This window comes from Squalius cephalus (assembly GCF_949319135.1).
Source record: "Squalius cephalus genome assembly, chromosome: 13".
Classification (NCBI taxonomy): domain Eukaryota; kingdom Metazoa; phylum Chordata; class Actinopteri; order Cypriniformes; family Leuciscidae; genus Squalius; species Squalius cephalus.
The window spans coordinates 5,750,594-5,772,273 of record NC_137134.1 but is presented as its reverse complement, the minus strand read 5'-3'; the positions used below and the strand labels follow the sequence as shown (position 1 = coordinate 5,772,273).

The following is a 21,680-nucleotide window of genomic DNA, read 5'->3' as shown; positions in this document are numbered from 1 at the left end:
AAGAGAGCTCGATTGCATACAGAGAGGCATTAAAAGCTGCTAGATCTGCTTATTTTTCAACCCTATTAGAAGAAAATAAACATAAGCCTAGGTATTTATTTAAAACAGTAGCTAACAGTAGTGACGACAACGCAGTCCTTAAGTGTCCACTAGTCTCTCCCCTGTGAAGGCCTCCCTCTCCTCCCTTTACCTCTCTACAGATAAAGCGTTGTCGGGATAATTCCGGTTCGCGTGGCTACGCGGAAGCGATAAAAATTCTGTATTATTAATTATTCATTTTAAGGCCAGTATGTTGAGGGTTGGTTTGTAGGGAAGGACTACACGCCTGTGCACATATATTCAAACACGTATACCTATAGACTGAACTCGTTATACGCATGTGCACGCCATCAGCGTTCTCACAGGTTTGCGTTTTTGAAGTTTGCGCAGAAAGAACTTAAGAGTTTTCTGTTAAAACGGTGTCATGTTAGCGGCCCCTAAGTTCATAACTAATGATCGCTGCGACTGAAGTGAATCAATCAAACTAACTTTAGCTGGACAATAACTTTATTCTAGAGCTGCTGTAAAGACAAAACACTTTACTTTAATTTCCTATTATCACTGTAAAGCTGCTTTGGAACAATCTACATTGTTAAAAGCGCTATATAAATGAAGATGACTTGACTTGACTTGACTTGACTAAGGTTGTCAATCTCTAAAGAACAAGCTCACTGAATTCTGTGTTTCTTAGCCCAGAAACTGCAATGTTTTACAATGATAACCAACGGACGAGACAAGACCACCAAGATGGAGCAGGTGGAGCTGGAGACCACCACCGTGGAGAAGAGGAAAAGTTCAGGAACGACCTCCATGGCCACAACAGGGAGAATAGAAAGTTCAGTGATAGCCTCCTTGGCCAGGACAGGGGGAACACAGGAAAACTCTGGCATGGCGGCCATGATATGAGAAGGCTTTGGCGTGGTAGTGGGATCATGTGCTGGGTCCAAGGACCACAGTGAAGGAGGAAACGCTCATTGACAGAATCAATGTTAACTGTTAATCAATAACTGTTCATTGAGTCTGGCGTAAAATAAGTAAATCAAAGCACTGTCAGGGTAATGTGTCTGATAAGCAAAGTCTAAAAACTCTAGAAACATCCTGGGTGAGGAGGAGGAGGCGTACTAAAAGAGTTTAACAAGGCACAGGTGAGACTGATTAATTACTATAGGCAAACAGGAACTAAAAATGAAAAGGGAAACACTGGAACAAGGGGAACAGAAAATACACTTCAAAATAAAAGTCCATGTGACAAAACCAAGAAACGCAGAACCAGGGAGCATGGAGCACCTAGGTCGTGAACCAGTATATTGTGTACATGAATTAAGGACCCTGGCTTTCTACACATTGGGACACTGATGACTCTATTTCCAGTGAACCACATCTTCCGAAATCACCAAAGGAACGCAAACACAAGTAGCCTCCAGACTCTTAGCTGAACTGGTGCATTGATATAAAATGTAATAACCCTACCTAATAAACGATAAAATAGTTAAATTAATGATTGATGGTTCGTTCAGGTCATGTCTTATAAGTGCATATGTTGCTAGAAACTTGGGATTTCATCATCTCACTCTTAAAACTCATTATTTCCTCACTTTCTTTATTTCTGCAACTCATATGAATGTGTGGTTTGTGTCAGATATTAGTTTTATGTGTTAGAATAATCAATTAAGTCTTGTTTGTATTCAAAGAGAAGTGTTCTTGTGTTTTGTGCTTACGAATTTAATGTCTTAAACTGCTAATCTGTTACCGTGCTAATAAATCGTGTTTTCACTATAGTTTGAATATTAATCTGCTGCAGAGCTGATCGTTACGGCCCGTTCAAATGACATTGCACAAATTAATTAAATTAATTCATAATTCCCTTGACGCTAAATTGACCTGTTTACCTTTTTTATTTGAACTTTTATTCACAAACTTACCTTTGGAGATAATTGGCCCCAGGGCCTTTTCATAGACGTTTCAAGTCATAATCCGTCCCTGATATATATATTTAATGTTCTTTAATATTTAATGTATTTTTGAGTGAATCCGTCAAGTTTTGATGACAGCCACCATTTAAAACAAATTAACTGGATTAGAAAATTAATTATGTAAGTATAAGTATTATAACTTTATTATTATAAAATGGACTTAAACTGGGTTCATGTGTCAGTTTTATTTTTATTCTGGAGCCTGAACTCCAGCTCTGCTGCCACACTGGACAGGGGTGGGAATTACAGTTACTAGTTACAGGTACAATAGATCAGTGGTTCTCAATCCTGGTCCTGGGGACCCACAGCTCTGCACAGTTTGTATGTCTCCCTCATTTAACACACCTGATTCAGATCATCATCACGTTAGGAAAGAGCTCTGAACTGAACTGGGTGTGTCAGATAAAGGAGACATATAAAATGTGTAGAGCTGTGGGTCCCCAGGACCAGGATTGGGAACCACTGCAATAGATCACCCTCAATGTAATCTGTCAAAATGATGATGGCCTTCAGATTTTTTAGAACATAAATTGAACATTAAAATGAGGATGTTTTCAAATATAATGCAATGAACAGTTTTTATCAATAAAATTTTATTAACCAAATGAATAATGAATTAATTAATATAGCCTAATTAATATTTGGTGTGCACAATTAGTACATTTGCACACAGATAAGTTTGCAGGTAAGAGAGTTGAGAGTAAAACTGTCCTGAGTATAACAAAATGATGAAATAAAAGTAATAGGCCTAATCAGTAAAATAATAAACAATGAAAGAAACCAATCATAACCCAAGTTCTTTGATAGACAGATATAAAAACCAATGGTCAGCAACTTCATGCCATTATATTGCTGTTTTTTATTTTCCAGGAAGTCAGTACATTTGACCACTCTTTACAGATTCACACACCAGTTTTCCTCGACTGTTTGTTTTGACTAAATATATCAATTCATAAACTGATTTTCGGAGTGAACTGACAGCTCACGTTGTTAATGATTTTGTGCTGACCGTCACAAGACTGTGAGGCATGTGATATTGATCAGACTATTAAACACATCCAGCATAGTGCGGTGAATGTTCAATGTAAAGATTGTGTGATATTTGCGTTTCCTCCACAGGAGGCGCTTAGCGGCTCAGGAAGCCGAGTCCTCCATTGTGACGCATTCAAATCTCTGTAGGATTTTTTTGTCCTGCTTAAAACATTTGAACATGACCACATATAATTGTTTAAATCTTGTAACATTAGTTATTGGTTTCTGGCACACAAATTAAAACCCGCAGCATCAATCTCTATAAAAGGAGCTTTAAAAACTCTAGTTCTCTACTGTGATTGGTCCGCTCTAAACAGCGATGAGAAAAGTAACAGCTTTCCCGTGACCACGCTAACGTCTATATGTCGCTTCAGCAGGGGTGTAAACAATTTATTATTACCTGAATAAGGACAGAGAAACATAAATCGTATATGAATTGAAAATACACATTAAGTAGTTAAAATAGCAGAATAATCATTTAGTCCCATCGTATCGGACCAATTAGAGACAGCTTTCGGGCCGCTAAACCACGCCCACTTTCAATCCCGTGTCATGCGAATCGTCAATGTTTACACCACTCTTCCGTGATCCACAGGCATGTAGAGCACAGTCCGCGCCGCAGAAATGGTTCACGTCTATAACTGCCACCCGTTCGCGTCGCAGCGCATCGTGCCGGCGGAGCAGGAGCCCGAGCTTGTGTGCTGCGGCGGCGGGGCGCTGTTCGTGGTGAGCGCCGGAGGCTGCAGGATCGAGGCGTACAGTCTCCGGGACCGGGAGGAGGAGGGGGGGTGTCCGCTCATCTGCCGCTTCAACAGCGTGGGCTCGGTGCTCAGCATCCGACACAGCACTGTGGGTCAGTCACTCACTGCACTGCAACATCATCTCTAGTCTTTTTACAGTACCGTGGTCCCCTGTGGAAAAGAAGTACACTTTGTAGCATGATTTTAAAAAGAGAGTACTCATTACAGAACACACTGAAAACTGACCAATGTTTTTGGACTCTTAATTAACATTGCATGTTATTTGCGATTTAGTGAAAAATTATGTTTATATTTAGCCTTTGGCTTTTGGCTTAACATTTAATATTCAAAAATATTATTGATTACTGCCTGCATTGACACTATTATATGAGAACTGAACTGAGCTGGACGATATCACTGTTTTCTCCAGAGCGACTTTATAAATTAATAACTTTTTTACATAAAAAATGAACCATCACTGAACTTACTTAAGCTGGACTATGATGCTATTTTCTTCTAGAAACAAACTTTGTTACATTATTTTCCTGTTATCTCTGTAAAGCTGCTTTGAAACAATCTGTATTGTAAAAAGCGCTATATAAATAAAGGTGACTTGACTTTAGCTGAACTTAAGTGAGCCACTTAAGTTGAGGAATGGTTAATTGAAGTGTATACTGCTTAATGTACTGACAATAATTTATGATACACTAAAATCTACTTTAATGTTATTAGGGATGCATGATATACATTTCAGCGTTATCGGCCCGACAAGAAGATTTGGCCGATATATTAGAGCCGATAAATAATGTATTATTTCCTTCAGCTGAGACACTTCAGATTTGCACTGTTCACCATGATGGTTATGAACTGCTTGAAATATGATTGGAATCACTTCAAAAAGGAAAATACAGTTCAGTGCAACATGTGAAGTGCAAGTCTGTCATATAGCCTAAGCTACTGTACGTAAAATTACAAGAACACTGTAATTGTGTGCTTGGGATGTGGCTTTTAATGATGAGACTTTTGTTTTTGTAATCAGGCTCTCAAAAATTACATACAATTTTGAATTTAGATTTATCTGCAGTGCCAATATATTGGTTATCAGCTTTTTAAATATTAAGAATTATCGGTTATCGGTATCGGCCAAAATGTTCATATGGGTGCAAGTCAAAATGTAATTTTTATTGAAAGTTGTATTTCATGCAATTAAATGTATACACACCTTTGTCATGATGAAGTTGTAGTTTAGTACATTTAAAACATGTTAACTTTAAATGTAATACAAAAACACACTCTACATAATTATAAACAAGTTCTTTACATGTGCTTTAGCATGTTAGTCAACACATCAAAATAAGTGTACATCTTTACCACGGGACAAACATGATTTCAAGTAAAAGCTTAATGTGACATTATTACAAAGTGCACTTTTTAAAAGTGTACTTAAGTGTGTTAAGTTGCATTTTATTTGATTAACATTACATTGCCTCTAAGTGCAGTTGTTTAAAACTTTAAGATTTGAAGTTCAATGCAATTGCACATTAAATAAAATTAAGTGCACTTCTTTTTTCACAAGGGGCGCCATGATGGTAATAGATGTTACTGATTATTCGTTCATTTATAATAATACCATTGGAAAACTATCACATTACAATATTAAAAACTTGTGTGATTCCCATGGTACAGATAATGTCCAAATGTACTCTTTTCTACAGTAAGTCTGCAGTCATGTATGTTTTTTGAGTCAGTGGTGTTGGTCTGTTTTTGTTCTCAGGGGACTATCTAGTCACTATTGAAGAGAAGAACAAGGCCACTTATCTCCGGGCCTACACTAACTGGAGGTACCAGGCTGTCGAGAAGACTCGCGTCGGGGTGCGTCTGTTGGGTCACCTCCTGCGGGGCTCGTCCTTCCGCGGCGCTCCCAAAGAGCAGATGGAGATCATCGAAATCCCTCTGTTTGAGCCGCCGCTCTGTATGGCATGCTGCAGTGTTACCGGTGAGAACACAAACACAATCAACTCGCTTTAGTATGGAGTTCCACACTACGATGCTCTATCCATAGCCTAAACACCTGGGCTTAACACTTCAGACAAGTATAACATTACAAATACATTGAAGAAGTTCAGACAAATGGGACGTCCCCCCAAACTCACACCAGAAGTCAACATGTCAGGCTGCTTATGGACTCTCAAGCTGTGTCCCAATTCAGAGGCTGCGTCCTTCCAAGGTCGCACTGAGCTTTTGAAAGTTATATTCAACTGTCTGAAAACTAAACAGGATTCACAACCTGCCTAAATATGTTCACCATGGTCCATTTCTGTATATAATAAAGAGTATAAATTATATATAAAATCACATATTTATTAGGCATCAATATTTGAACAGCTTTTAAAAGAAATTGAACCATTTAAAAAAAAAAATTGTATGGTTAGATATTCGACGCTAAGGATTTTTTTTACTGTCCCAGTTGGGCCAGTGGTTAACATTTTGACTGGCCCCACAACAAAAAAGTAATAAATAATTCAAATAAAACAGTTGCTGTGCAGTCTTTATTGTCGATTCCTGACCCAGCAATACTTACAATAAGGAGTGTAATCTGGCATTTTCTCAAAAAATAAAAAAACAAATTCAATCATCACCGGTGCCCAATGACTCTTGGGATGGGCTAGACTGTGAAGGATCCATTCGTTCAATCCTCCCAGGAAAAGAAGGATGCATTTATAGGCCACATTCGAAGAAGGCTTAGGGAACATACACAAGGGAGTTGACCTACCAATGGTTTACTCACAGTTCACTCTGCACATTTACCTGAGATGCATGTAACTGTTGCTTTAGGTGATCTTCTAGTGGGCTGTGCCAAGAGTCTGGTGGTCTTCAGTCTGAAGCGGCAGACGCTGAGCGAGCAGTTCTCTGCGCTGGACTTCGAGAGGGTCCTCATCCTTCACATCCAGGGCTGGAGCCCGTCTCAGGTGGCCTTCTGTGCGGGATACGTGGCCCTTCAAACGGAGCTGGAGGTCCTGGTGGTGAAGCTCACCCCGCGGCAGAAGAGCAGCCAGGACAACACAGCAGAGCAACACTCACTGCTGCCAGAAGATATCATGACTGAAACCAGCTTAGATGAAGATGCAGGTATTATCAGAGCTAGTATGAACAGTTCCCCCCTCTCCTCTCCCATTGCTTCCTTTTTTTTCACTGTACTATCTAATAAAGTCTTAAGAAAAATGGCAAAAAACAACTTAAATTAAATGTACTTCTCATATGCATCATAAACCTAACCTTCATCCTTCCCTCGCGCTCTGTAACACATCTTTCCCGCGCGGGAAAGATGTGTTACAGATGTGTTTTTTTTTTTTTTTTTTCAGAAAGCTTTTTTTATTTCATTTTGATAATATTTCTTAATGTGATTTTTATTTTTATTTTTTATTTTTTATTTTTTTATTTACCTTTTTATTCATTTGATCAATTAATAATAAATAAATAAATAAATAGTAATTTAGTAATTTAAGCACATTCCTCACATTATTTCAACTTAAATTCAAAATAACTCACAATTTCATGCCTAAACCTTTTAATTCAGCTCAAAATATCCTACATTGGGTGTCTTTGCCGACCTCTTTTGAAAGAAAAATAAAATAACATGATATTTCATGACTCTATCCACTAGATGGGCTTATAGCTCTATATGGAGTTAATGAGCTGTTCCGCTGGGTCCTAAAGCCAGTTGACTTAAGTATGCGTTCAGATACACATGTAGACATTATAAAATAATTTTTTGGTAAAGTTTTAGCATTTTTAGTTTGAATTTTTAGCATTTTTAGGGTTTTCAATGTGAACTGAAGCATTCCTCGCATTCCATTCATTCCTATGGGGGTCAAATTGACCCGTGAGGGAAGGGTTTGTTTCTTTCTTAAATTTCAACCACAAAACTCCTCGAATCCATTACATTTTCTTTTTGTGTATTCATGGTTCAAGTGCGACAAAAGTCCTGGGGTCTTGGACCCCTCTGATGAACACTAAATTTTTTTAATTTTATCACAAATATTTTCCAGGTCAAAATGACCCGAGGGAAGGATGAGTTAAAGCCCAAAGTATGTTTTGCATTTAAAAAAAAAAAATATATATATATACTTTGGCCTTATCTAGACAGTAGAAACCACTGACACTGATGATCTCTACGAATTACTTTGGCTTGCAATGCTTTTGGGAAACGAGTTGCAACAGTGTTATTTCCTAACTTTTTATATATATTTTTTTTCTAGAGATGAAAAAAGATGGATTCAGCCCCCTCCATGAGCAAGAGGACTTCTTTCTGTTCCCGAAGCATCAGGAGATGTTGGGTAATGAAGCCCAGGAGTGTGGCATCTCTCTGGTTCTGGAGTGGACTGGTATGGAGGCGGAGAGCAGAGGAGACATGAGCGTGGTTTACATCTTATTCAGGTATAATGAAGAGCTTAGGAAAATGAGCTGCTTCCTGAATGTGGTGTGTGTGTACGTGTGTGTGTTTGTCAGACGTCACTTCTCTACTTTGCCCTGTCTAGGAGGTTTGCGCCTGATTTCTTCCAAGGTTGCAGTGTTGAGGAGACACATTTGCATTCCCTACAGCTCCACCCCATGTTTACTGGTAAGTTGTTGGCGAGGGCAACTGGCTTTTAAAGGGAATAGAAGATGAGACTCTGATTGGTTTATTCCACCTAACGCCCAAAACACACCCATTACTCATTAAGAGAATAGTGACAACACTTTTAGACCATGCACCGGGAGCGCCGACCATTTTTCCCGTGGTTAAACTAAACAAAAGTAAGATTCGGACACGTGCTAAGTGCACTTGCAAAAGTGGATTCGGACTTTTCGATTCGGATTGCACAAGTAAAAGTGGATTCGGACACACGTACTAAGTGCCCTTGCACCCTGCGCTTTAGACCATGTGCTTAGATCCTTAAAATAGTGCTTCGTTCACTTCGTTCATTTTATTCACTTTGTGCTTCGTTCACTCACACCTCTCTCTGGTACACAGGTAAACAGGAAGAAGCCTCCATCTCCAAAGTTGGGGAACCTACTTGTATGTTTGTTTTCTTCTCGTTGCCGAACACCGGCTACATGTACAGCGTGAAGGACGCCGTGGAGCTCGTGTCTACCTACCAGTACCCAGAAAAGACCCACCAGGCTGTGCTTAGTGACCAGTTCCTCTACATCATCACCAGGTAGGGCGGACACATTCCCGCTGTTCACCGTACACATACGGCTCTTCTTGACTGATAAACTAAGGTTAATAATTGCTGTCTTTGTCTGCTGTGATACAGTACATGGTGAGGTTTTTCACGCTCTTATTTTGTCTTATGTATTGTTCCATAGCTCACTGTGATTGGTCAAATGTTGCCGTTTATATTTATATATTTGTACTAAAGAGCAGTATACACAACATTAATTTCTCAGTGTAATGGAAGTAATGACAGATCTTTTCTACCATATTGTGATATACATCTGAGCAAAACGGGTTATCAAAAAAGAAAACCATGTAGGATTGGAACTTGTTTCGATTTATCTGTTGTTGATTGAATGAAGGCAAATCTTAAAGTCACTATGAAGTCAAAACTGACAGTTCTTTTTTTTTTTTTTTATGGGATATTGCAGTATTTATTATAAATGATTTATCTGTGCACATCATTATAGTTTTAAATTCATGTTCCTGGTAATCTTGAATCAGAATAAGTTCCTCTTGCAGCATCTCTTCTCTTCTCTGATGACGAGGACGGGGCTATAACCTGTCAATCACATGAGATCAGCCAATAGCATACCACATTTGTTCTTTTTCCTGAAGCGTTTCACTCAGATATACGGCACAATAGGGAAGAAAAGACCAGCGCAACTTAAATCTCAAGAAGACTTTAATGCAAGCGTTCAGTTGATTGTAAAAATGAGGAGGGTTTATGCAGACAAAATGATTAGAGAAGTCCGGCATATGTTAATAGAGAGAAGTCTGTCCTGTCACCGAAAGATGAAGTTATGACATTTTAAATGTAAAATTACAAGGCCAAAAAAAAAAAAGAGTCATTCATAATATCATGCATGTAGAAGATAGATGAGGTGAATTTCCATTTCATGCCAACTTTTAGCATAAAACAGAGAAGTTGGTCTTAATCGTTTGTGGTTATGTTTACTGTAGGAATGCTCTCCAGTGTTTCACCGTCAGGTGCAGTGCGGTAGCGGCTCGGGTCGATGACCCATACATCGACACCACCATGAAGGTAACACAAGTCATCATGGGTTTCCCTGTTTTTGTATATTTTCTCTTTTTTCCCTGACAGTCTTTAAACTCAGTGCTGCTATTAAAACCCCTCAGTGGAAGTCTTGCACCGTTTGTGCTTCGAACTTGAATGATACATCATGTGGCTTGTGTGCTATTACTTTACGTCAGATTTTCAACTGCCAGATCAGACAAAATGGCTGAAAATATCCCGTAAACCTACTCAGAAGGAGGGACTTAAGTCATATCTCGACAGTGTGGTCACATTACTTAAAATTCCCAATTGCACGGTCTTTTTGAGGCCCGGAAACACATAGCAAGACGCCAAAGCCACTTGTCCACCGTCGGGCCAAACCAATCTCATTGCATAATTATTTGATTCTGTGCCGATCCGACCCAGCCAGTACGGATACGGTTTCTTTTTCTGCTGTGTGACTGATAATGGAGCTCTTTGCATTGTAATACAAATGCGTCACCAAGCACATGCTTGGTGACACAAAAGTTTACAGACAGTATGAGATGTAAGCGACCACATGGAGAATGATCAGATATTTCTAACTTCTGTAGAGGTTTTGCATTGATGTCACATTCCCGCCGGATCACGCTCCCTCAGCCGGACTGAGTGGCAGAAGAGCTGCTGTGTGACTGGAGTTAACCGGGGAAACTGTGAAAACGCCAGTAAAACAAACGATTATCAGTTTAAATTAAAGGTTGGACTCGATATAGTGTTCCTCACAACTTACCAAAGATCCAGTGATCCAGTGATATTAACAATCGTGTTTCCTGACATTTACATGTGCCTGATTTCGACGCCGGGGAAATAAATAAAGCAAATTTGCCTGTGAACGTTTTATATAAACACAATATAGGTCTAAATCCATGTGATCACTTATATCAATGTTATATATATCATCATATCATCCAGCCCTAAAACTTGTATAGTTTATTTAAAAACGTCCAATTATGCAGAATATAAGATGGTAAATATTGAATTGAGGAGTTGTCAATACAATATATAACAATACAACATAGGGTATAATCTTACTCCAAAATTCAACATATCGAGACAAAATGATAACTGCAAATTCACCTTTCATTGCCTGGATCCTACCCTGGTAATCCAGAGTTCTCGCGAGAGCACAAACTGAATTTGCTCAGCGAGTTACTCTGGTGTCGAGTAATGATGCTCATTAAATATGCCCTTGTATCCGAGCTGCACCAATCACATCGGGTTATCTGATATAGGCGGGCCAGAGGCGAGATGACGACAGCGCTGTGACGTCGAAGTCATTACTAAACATTGCAAGATGGCTCTGGATGAACACCAGTTGTTTGAAACAGCTTTGTCCGCTACAATGAACGAGTTAGACTTGGCTTTTTATCTAAAAGAGGAACAGAAGACGCCACTCGAATCCTTCCTTTGCAAGAAGGGTGTTTTTGCTGTTTTGCCGACCGGATACGGCAAGAGTCTAATCTACCGCTGGTAGTTAAGCGTATGGGGCTTGTTGTGATTGGTCGTGGTGTTATCCAATTGTGTGCAGTGAGATTTTCAAACGCCTGCTTGGTGCCGCCCCTCGAGCTGGGCGATCTTCATTAGTCGACGCCAGACCATTAATCTTTTAGATTTAGGTCTGGATTTCCAGGCTATGTTTTTCACGGCATTCACGCTGAAAACCAATGCTGTCGCTCAGTGTTTCTGCCACTCAGTGTGTGTGAGCGCAGTCACTCCGGCCGACGGTGACGTCACGCGCATTCCCTCAAAAAACGTGTGTTTACGCCTCTCAAATAGTGCGCTTGGCCAGATACAGAGAGAAACTGGTAGGCAGGGAATAGACATGTGCACGCATTCTACCAGTAATCGTGCCGAAACAAGCTCAAGTTAAAGTATAACAGTAAGAGTTCCTCACCGTTCTTAGAAGCAACTCTTGAATCAAGGCCATGCAAACCACTCATACTGACTTCAGAACTAGTTGTCTGAACATGTGAGCGCTGTCCCATCAGGCCTGTCCACCCTCCACGATGGAGGTGTGCGCTCTGCGGATCCAGCTCTTCATCGGACTCAAGGTTCTCTGTCAGGATGGGAACCACATTGTTCTCCTGACAGCAGCAGACGTGGACAGCAAAGAGGACATCGAGAGATCAGCCCGCAAAAACACGTACGTGTGCTTGTTCATGATCACCTTTATATCCTGAGTACACATTTCAGAGTGCATGAACTTACGTTTTGACTGCCTGATTCTTTCAGTATGACGTTGCTGTTTGGTTTGTAGATGAATGGTAGTGCACTGAGTAAACACGGCCTGTAACTCTTATTGTAGTGAATCGAGGGAACTCAGGGCCCTGACAGGCATTTTAGTAGCTGTAGGTCTAGAGCCGTCCTCAACGCCGACTCTGGAAAGCCTTCTGTCCAGGTCCTTCCTGTAAGTTAGCGAGTAGCATGATCCTAACAGTGGGCCGCTCTGAAACGAGCCCTAAAACTCCTCCTAACCCACTGTGAGTGTTCCCTGCATGCAGTCCCTCATAACATCTCAGTTTTGTTCAGACGAGACAAGAACCTCTCAGTATGGTTCATGACTTCCTCTTATGTAGAGAACACTTTAACACTATATAGCTGAATTTAACCAACCACAGCTGTACTAATCCCACAATCCCTTTCAGTCTGGCAAATTAACAAGTAATTCGTTGTCCCTCCATTTAAAGGGGTCATGACATTAGAAATCAAATGTGCCTTGATCTTTTGATATAGAAGTGGTCTTTATACTATTAAAACACCCTGCAAGATTTATATAGCTTAAAACATCCACCTCATTATTAGTGGAGCGGCTAAGTGATATAATCGTTCAGTTTATGATACAAGCGTGAAAATTGGCATGATCAGTCTCCATGGGTCACTTGACAAGAAAATTGTCCGAGCCACTTGAAATTTCAAGATTTTTCATTTTTCAAGATGGCCGACACCTTAGTGGAGCAGTTAAGTGATATAGTGGTTTATTTGGTGATACAAGCATGAAAATTGGCATGAGCAGTCTCTGATGGTCACTAGACAATAAGCCACCCACAGCTACTTGAAATTTCAAGATGGCGGCTATTTTTCAAGATGGCCACCACCTTAGTGGAGCAATTAGGCTCATGGCAATTTTCATGCTGGTATCACCAACTAAATGATTTCTTAAGCCTAATTGCTCCACTAAGGTGGTGGCCATCTTGAAAAATGGCCTCCATCTTGAAATTTCAAGTAGCTGTAGGTGGCTTATTGTCAAGTGACCCACAGACACTGCTCATGCCAATTTTCATGCTTGTATCACCAAATAAACCACTATATCACTTAACTGCTCCACTAAGGTGTCGGCCATCTTGAAAAATTGGCCGCCATCTTGAAATTTCAAGTGGCTCGGACAATTTTCTTGTCAAGTGACCCATGGAGACTGCTCATGCCAATTTTCACGCTTGTATCATAAACTGAACGATTCTGCCAAACATAAGCACTTAGCCGCTCCACTATATAAACAAATCATTTATTTAATAAAGCTCCAAAAATGGCTTGTTTTGATATTGCGGGATCTGTGGCGCAACACACGAAAATACATTTGCATAGTGATACATCATCGCAGCATAGACTCCGCCCACTGGCGTCACTTAACGGCTGACTGACGTGTCTACACTGGATGTGAGACCATATAACCCTAACCCTAAAAAGTCAAAAGCAAATAAAACCTATTATAATCATTGACGCTGTCTACACTGATACAGTATACAGATGCGCGCTCAGTTTAAACAGCGTGTTTGCGTCTCTATACAGACTTGGTTTATTTTAATGGTGTCCCGGTTCACATCAGAGGATTATATGTTTGTTCGGAGCATTTTGTTTTTAATCGAGGCACAGTGTGATGGAGAGTTCGCAGAGAAAGCAGCGACTATATTGCATCTGACAGCAGCTGCATTACAAACCATAATTAAATGATTTCATAATGCAAATGGGGGTTTTACATGGATAATGTTCTCAAAACACTTACTCGCGTGCAATAGCCAGTGAGCGTTGAGACTGTTTCCTATGCAGTGACGTTAGCCAATTATAACAGTGGCCGTTTTCTGACTAGCCTTAAAGGAGCCGCGCCTTAAAAACTGATCATTTCAGACAGAGGCTCAGAATGAAGGTTGAAAAGAATTGTTTTTCCGCACATACATAAATATATATGTATAAACATTATAAGTGAAGCTTGAAGAATGTTATATATATATAAAATAAAATAAAATGCATCATGACCCCTTTAAGTGTGTTTTATTAGTATTATTTGTTCAATGACCTAGAATACTGACAAAAGGTGCAGTCACATTAGTGAAAATTTCATTGAAATTCATTAATCTTTTGTGGCCAAAACTGGTCAATTGTCTATTGTCATTAGTAAAGTATGAAGCACAGTTTAACAGAAATCACTTTTAAACCAAGCGGCTTTCTGTTGGTCAGTGCGTCACATTTGCATGACCAACTGCGAAATGAGCATAGGAAAATCTTTAGTCCTTACACATAATTCCAGATGGTTGTTGATTCCTATTGATCAAAAACAATAGTAAATGTGGCGGCACCTTAACTTAAGGAAACGCAAGCAGTAAATGCAACTGTGCAGTTAGGACCTCTGACTGTTATCACTGTCTTCTGTGTTCCTCAGATCCAGGAAGATCTCCATCTCCAAACCCACAGAGCCGACGGACAGCGGTCATGGCTGGAACCTCTACGTCATCACTTCTGTGTCCACACTGCAGCTCTACAGAGAAATAGTACTGGAGCTTCACATAGTGATTCGATTATCACAAACTCTTTTAGAGCCAGGCTATTGTTGAGGCGTTTATATCTTATTCTTATTCTTATTCTGATTGACATGTAAAGCGTCCAACAACAGTTATGAATGGGCATATCTGAAATCGATTATGCTAATCGTTTACTGCCACTAATGGCACAGAATTTACACATGGGCACGTGTGTCAGTCGTGGGCTAATGGTTTGCGAGTCGGACCGGTAACCCAGAGGTTTACCCTTGAGCAAGGCACCTAACCCCCAATCTCTCCCCGGGCGCCACAGCTAAAGGCTGCCCACTGCTCCGGGAGTGTGTGTCACGGTTTGCAGTGTGTGTGTGTTCACTACTTGGATGGGTTAAATGCAGAGGACAAATTCCGAGTATGGGTTACCATACTTCATTTCACTCACATGCAGAAAATCCTTTATTAAGGCTAATTAGCTTACATCAAACCAAATTAAAGGTGCAGTGTGTACTTTTTTTTTTGTTAATTTTTTTTTTTTTTAATCGTTGCTGAACACTTGATATTCGAAATCAACCCAAACAAAGACATCAGCCAATACTGCTGATTGGGTTACTCTCTCTCCTCCCCCATCATGTGGACAGGCCCCCACTGCTGATTGAATACATAATTAAATAAGTAAATAATAAAACTCATAATAGTTTAAGGAATTTCATATTCTAATAGGAAATGTTGTGCATCACTGTGTTTGCCAAAAAATACAAGTAATCGTTAAATGTTCATTTGGTTTATATTTTAAAAGATTAATTAAAGTGTTAATGTTTTATGTTATGAATACTTTTGTATTAAATCATAAATCCAGAGAAAGTTTAAAAGACGACAGAATTTCTGAAAAAAATTCTTAGGGCCCTATTATTGTACAAATTTTACAAAATTATTAAATTGTTAAAGTTTTATGAATTCCATTCATTAGATATGTTTTTTGATTATTAACATTAAATTAAACAATTAAAACAGAATTAAAAAACAAAACAAAAAACAGGAAATTTAGGGAAAATAAGCTGAATTTGAAAAAAAAAAATTCAAAGGACCCTAAAAATGTCCTTTTTATTACTTTAATAAATTGGTGTTAAATTGTATGAGTTTCATGATTTCAATTAATCATATATGCTTTTTATCAGTAAAATTTTATTTATAAAATTAAACTGAATCCAGAATCTAGATTTCATAGGGTCCATGTTTCCCACATGCCGCATGTAAACGTTCCTCCTTGTTTCCATAAGGTGGAATACAGCAGGAGATACGAGCAGTCGAGCCCGTCGTCTCAGAGCTGCGTTCACCTGCTGAGTGAAGGTCACCTGCTCCTGCGCACGGCCCTGCTCCTGCAGCATGATGACCCCGACCCCGAGCCCGACCCCGACCCTGACCCCGAGCCTGCGGAGAGAAGAGCGCAGCTGCAGCAGGCCTTCCAGGAGAGCTGCGCTCACTTAGGAGACTGCTTCAGCAGGTCAGCCGCGCGCCCTCTCATGGCATCAGGCATTACCTGTGTCAGACTCTGATCTCATGTTTCATTCGCAGGTTTGATAAGAAGGACTATCATCTGGCTCTTCCGTACTATAAGATGTCAGGCCTCACTGTGACTGATGTCATTAAGAGGAATATGTCCATGAGCAGCTCCTCGAACGGTTACGGCAGAGGGTTTCTCTTCTTCCTGAAGCATTCGATCTACGAGGAGAACATGGAGGAGCTCAGCAAGGTACTGAAGGAAACACCTGTGTCTCTCACACATGGACATTTTTGATTATAGTGGTCATCAAATATTTGCTAAAACGCAATTCACTTATTGCAAATGATATGCAAATGTTATGCAAATGCATATATAGACATTTAATCATCTAAAAATGGCCTAAAAATCATCTGATACGGGGGCTTTCAAACAGGGAGAAGCATTTCTAATTTTTATTTTTGTTTACAAAAATATAATTTTTAGGGCTGTTAAAGTCTGAATTTGATATGATTACAGTTTTATTCTGCTGAGACTGAAATCAATCATTTTATTTTATTCTATTGATAACCAAGTTTTTAACAGTCATATAAAAACATTATTTTATTATTTTATTTTATTTTATTTTAAAGGTTTATACAACTATAACTCTATAACCAAGTTTTTAACAGTCATATACATTTTTTTTTAAATGATTTTATTTTATTTTAAAGGTTTATACAACTATAACTATATATACAACTATCATTATTCTAACAATAGGTAGAAAAACATACACTGTCAACTAAATACAAAGTTTACGCATACATTTAATTATCTTTAGTATAATGACAATATAGAATAAAATTATTTAATTTGGGGGGAAATTTCTTTAAAAATGGTATATGTAATTGTTAAAAAAAAGTAAGTAAATAAATTGTCTTTATAATATCAAACTTTGGATTTTTCTAATAGTATAAATATCTTTATACACAAAATGTACAGCTGCCGTTATATTTAATAAGTGAGTCCCTCACAAAAGGATCATCATGTTGGGGATTCTGGGTATCAAAAAGTTTGAAAAAGTCTGATATAAAAGATAAGAGGGATGAGTCAGAAAGATGTTTTGTGGTTATCAAAATACTGCCACAAATGTTGTCGATTCAGCTCAACTTGTACTGCACCTAGAATATTTATTTAATTAATTAATTTAGGCAAAATTTACGGTCACATTAAACTTCCCGCTCCATCATGGCCTGCAGATTTGCATTGCACAAACACATTTGACCAATAGTGGATCTAAAATGCACAGATTGACCTCTTGGTTGAACTCAAAGAACACACAGATTTAACAGCTGTATTGTTTGCAGTTTTGCAATTATTATTATTATTATTATTATTATTATTATTATTATTATTAGAATGTATTTATTTATTTACCTTTTAATTTATAACATTAGTTTCATGAATTATTGGTTAAGAATAATGAAATTACACAAAATCTTTGTGACAACATTGCAATCCTCATTTAAAACTAAGTATAATATATATATATATATATATATATATATACATATATACATATATATATATATTATCTGTGGTTAGTGTCATGTATGGCATTAAAAAAAAAAGGCATTAAAAAAGGCATTAAAAAGCATAAAATTTAATTTGAAGATACCTTCAGAAACCCTGTAATATAATGATGACATTGTTGTAACATTCATCCTGTATGGTGTGTGTGTGTGTTGCAGGACATGGCTGATAAAGTGCTGGAGATCTTTAGTGTGGCTGAACCTGCTCAGCTTCCTCATGTTGTGAGCAGCCCGTCCATGCTGAAGGCTGACCCTGTCGGGGCCATCGCCCTCCTGAGACAGCTGGAGGCCCCCGGGGGCCCGTCCATCACGCTGTCCCTGTGTATCGCCTCCCTGGCCCTGCGGGAGGGGGACCTGCACACTTACAGCCAGCAGATGGACCGCCACGCTGAGGTATTTCAGCAGGAAATCATCAGTTGATGTAGGAGTGTGGCTGCTTTTCTGGGCTTAGAAAGTGTTCAAATTGAGGGCAGGCTGGAGGGGGTCCCTGACCTCCCTTACAGTGAGTCCCACGGGGTCCCCGTAATGTTTCATTAAAACTAGCTTACTATAAACATAAAACTAGACTTTTATATAAAAATTATTGCGCTGACACTATGCAGCATTGTTAGTTATTTATCCCAGATCTGTACATAATCCCTCTGAAAACTCTGAACACACTAAACACGTTAAGGGTTTTCTGTTAGAACGGTGTTGTGTTAGCGGCCCCTAAGTTAATGATCTTTGCAACGGAAGTGAATCAATCAAAACTAACTTTAGCTGGACAATAACTTTATCCTAGAGCTGCTATAAAGCTCTGTTACTGTAATTTCCTATTATCACTGTAAAGCTGCTTTGGAACAATTCATATATTGTTAAAAGCTCTGTATAAATGAAGATGACTTGACTTCACAATAATGGAAAGCAGGTCGGAAATGTATGGTTTTATGGTTAATTTGCCCTCCAAAAATCAAGATATGGGCGCAAAAAACACATCAGAACAAGTTTGCTAAATTCAGAACTGCATACGATACGACTTTATCAAACATTTTTTTTTCCATAGAAAGTTATGGTAAAAGTAGCAGGAGTACTCGAGTAGTATCCTAGTGTGCAGTTCTCATAGTGGTGTAGTACTTGAGACTGGTCTCGAGACCAAGTCTCGTCTCATTCTCAATACTCTCTGGTCTTGGTCTTGACTTGGTCTCAGTTTAGGTGGTCTTGACTGCAACACTTTGTTCCGAATTCATCAATAGTGGTGTTTGCTTCCTGAATGAATCCACATTTGAACAAATTAGTTGAGCGAATGATTCAATTACCCATTGATAAAATAACAGGCTTTGTTCTTGAATAAATCAGTTCTTTTGAACAAATCAAATAATTAAATGACTCACTCTTGCCGCCACCTAGCGGCAGTTTTAGTTCATGTTTAAAAACATAGTTTTCCTATCATTTCATATTTCTATATTTAAAATTGTGTTAAATATAAACGTTGAATGAAATGTTAATCTCACATAGTTTATGTAATTGTAATTGAGGTTTAATTGCCTTTGTCACTCTAAAATACAGAGAAAACTCACTCTCATATAACATAACATTTCTCATATTGTGAAATAAGATTTTGGTCATATCGCCCACTGTTTTCCCTGACTTTGTTACTGAATCAGGTGTTAATTCTCTGCCGTCTGCAGATGCTGCAGGTGTACGGCTTCATCGAAGAGCCCAAACTGCTGCTCCACGGCCGAGGGAAGGAGGTGATGCCCACCACACTGGCCCGGCACCTGCGCGACACACACAAGGGGCTGCTGGTGGCGGCGGTCGTGGCGCTGCACGAGAACAGAAAGATGCGGCTGGAGGAGGCCGACCTCTTCTTCCAGGTACACACAGAGAGTCAGAGAGTGTTTGTGTCCGTGTCATTCTCATAGCCGTGTGTGTTAATCTCTCTCTCAGGAGCTGTGTAAGGATGGCGTTGCGGTCGAGAGCAGTCCTCAGTTACTGGTGGACTTCTGGGAGGCTCTGTTAGTAGCGTCCTCTCATAAAGCCATCATCCAAGAGCTGCTCTTCCGTCTCACGTCTGTCTATATCGACCGCATCACGTGCAGAGATCGCTCCGGCGCCAAAGCCCTCAAAACGGCAGAGGATCTGGTGAGCAAGATAACTTACCCATCAAAATGTAACACAGCAGGTGTTTTGTTTACACGTTGAGTGCTCAAACTGGGGTGCAAGGATCCCCAGTGGGCCACAAGAGAGTTTAGAGAAGACCAGTGTAACAAACATACATATAAATAGATAATAAAACATAAGATATAAGGAATAATAAGGGTCCGAGAACGGACCCCTGGGGAACACCACAGAGTAATCTCGCTTTATTAGAATAGAAACCCTTAACACAAACAAACTGTCTTCTATTGGAAGCTTAATTTGTATTTAGTATCATGAAAACCATATTTATACAGCTTTTCCAGCACCACCTCCCTCTCTAGCTGAGTAGTTCCTTCCTTCCTTTGTCGAACGGTTTCAGGAAAATTCGATTGGACAGTGGAAAAAAGCTTTTCTGCTCAGTTGATTTTTTTTTTTTTTTCACCTGAAATCAAAATTGACCCTATTTACTTTGTTAGCGCATATTTCTAGTCTTGTGGTGAACAATTAATCCGTGCAAGTTAATACACAGAAAAAAATGTTTGCCGTCGTAATCTTTAATCAAAGTCTGAAAAGTTACTTCCGGTCTGGAATGGCGTTCCTTCTCTGATGATGTAGGTTTGACGGCTGGGGTTGGGAAACGCTTAACCACTCCTCTCAAACTGCTTAGTCTGCTATGAGTGAGAGATGGAGAGGAGGAGCACTAGAGTAAAACCCTGCCCTCTGTTCAATATTCCCTTTCACTGGGAAATACGTCACAACACTGGAGAAAAGTCGTTTGCAACTTCCGGTTCACGCGGACTTTAAACTCCAGGCGCTCAGAGCGTTCCTACAAAAACGCAAGGCGCAGCAGGCGGTTAAAACCCGGGGCGCATAAACAGTGCGCAAAACGCTCCCTGTCAATACAAACCTATTTAAAAAGGGCTCATCTCACTGCAAAAAACGCGTTCTGTGTGATCGGGGCCTTTGGCTTCCCAGATCTATGAGCCCAATCCAACTCTTTGAACTTTCTATTCATCAAAAAATTCTGAAACAAATGTTTAACAGTCGCCCGAATAATATTGAGCCGTAAAAAACTGTTTACAATATTGGTAATAATGAGAACCAGATCTTGACATTAACACCCACATGTGCTGTTTGTTTGGGTTTCCAATAACGTGCATTTGGGAACTCATATAAAGTCTTGACACGCTTTGTGTTTCATAGCGAAGTGTGGCTCTGTTATCATGTACATGTGTGGAGTGTCTCAGCAGCGCGGTTAACAAACTCCATCTCTACTAATGCTGTGAGTTTGGGTAGCTTATAATGTTCATCTGGTAACGCAATATGCGCCATTTCACCAGATTTGTGAGGTAAATCACTTATAAACTTACACCAACACATGAGAATACACCAGTATGTTTCTAAATATGCAAACTGTTCATTGTGATTTCAAAATAAAAGTTCTGAGTTTGCATGTTTGGATGTGCATGTATTCTTGTTCAAGAAATTACAGTGGTACAGAAGTGGCCAAATATTAATGATTAATTAGACTTAGAATTAAATGTTGTTTGGCCAATATTAAACAAGGATTTGATCATGCTGTAGTGTAACAACAATCACCAGGCATTATTATGTATTTTAAGCCATTTTAAAGCCTATTGTTCACTTAGGTCCATTTTTATCACCACAGTTTTTTTTTTTAATCAGATTAATTAATTAATC

The 21,680-nt window shown here is 39.3% G+C and overlaps 1 protein-coding gene across 2 annotated transcripts in view; it reads left to right on the top strand.

Moving 5' to 3' along the window:
- Positions 1–1,478: 1,478 nt before the first annotated feature.
- Positions 1,479–21,680, top strand: part of hps3 (HPS3 biogenesis of lysosomal organelles complex 2 subunit 1) — a 25,063-nt gene continuing 4,861 nt past the window's right edge. The window contains exons 1-16 of one of the 2 annotated variants that reach the window (XM_079890302.1): positions 1,479–1,496; positions 3,640–3,897; positions 5,559–5,780; positions 6,620–6,913; positions 8,044–8,221; positions 8,323–8,405; positions 8,799–8,985; positions 9,948–10,029; positions 12,030–12,184; positions 12,347–12,448; positions 14,696–14,804; positions 16,067–16,290; positions 16,362–16,539; positions 18,021–18,254; positions 19,529–19,714; positions 19,788–19,982. In XM_079890302.1, the coding sequence (XP_079746428.1) occupies positions 3,669–3,897; positions 5,559–5,780; positions 6,620–6,913; positions 8,044–8,221; positions 8,323–8,405; positions 8,799–8,985; positions 9,948–10,029; positions 12,030–12,184; positions 12,347–12,448; positions 14,696–14,804; positions 16,067–16,290; positions 16,362–16,539; positions 18,021–18,254; positions 19,529–19,714; positions 19,788–19,982 (2,658 nt within the window). In that variant the 5' untranslated portion in view covers positions 1,479–1,496; positions 3,640–3,668. Of the gene's footprint in view, positions 1,497–3,582; positions 3,898–5,558; positions 5,781–6,619; positions 6,914–8,043; positions 8,222–8,322; positions 8,406–8,798; positions 8,986–9,947; positions 10,030–12,029; positions 12,185–12,346; positions 12,449–14,695; positions 14,805–16,066; positions 16,291–16,361; positions 16,540–18,020; positions 18,255–19,528; positions 19,715–19,787; positions 19,983–21,680 lie in introns of those variants that run through there. The other variant, XM_079890303.1, reaches the window with a different exon arrangement.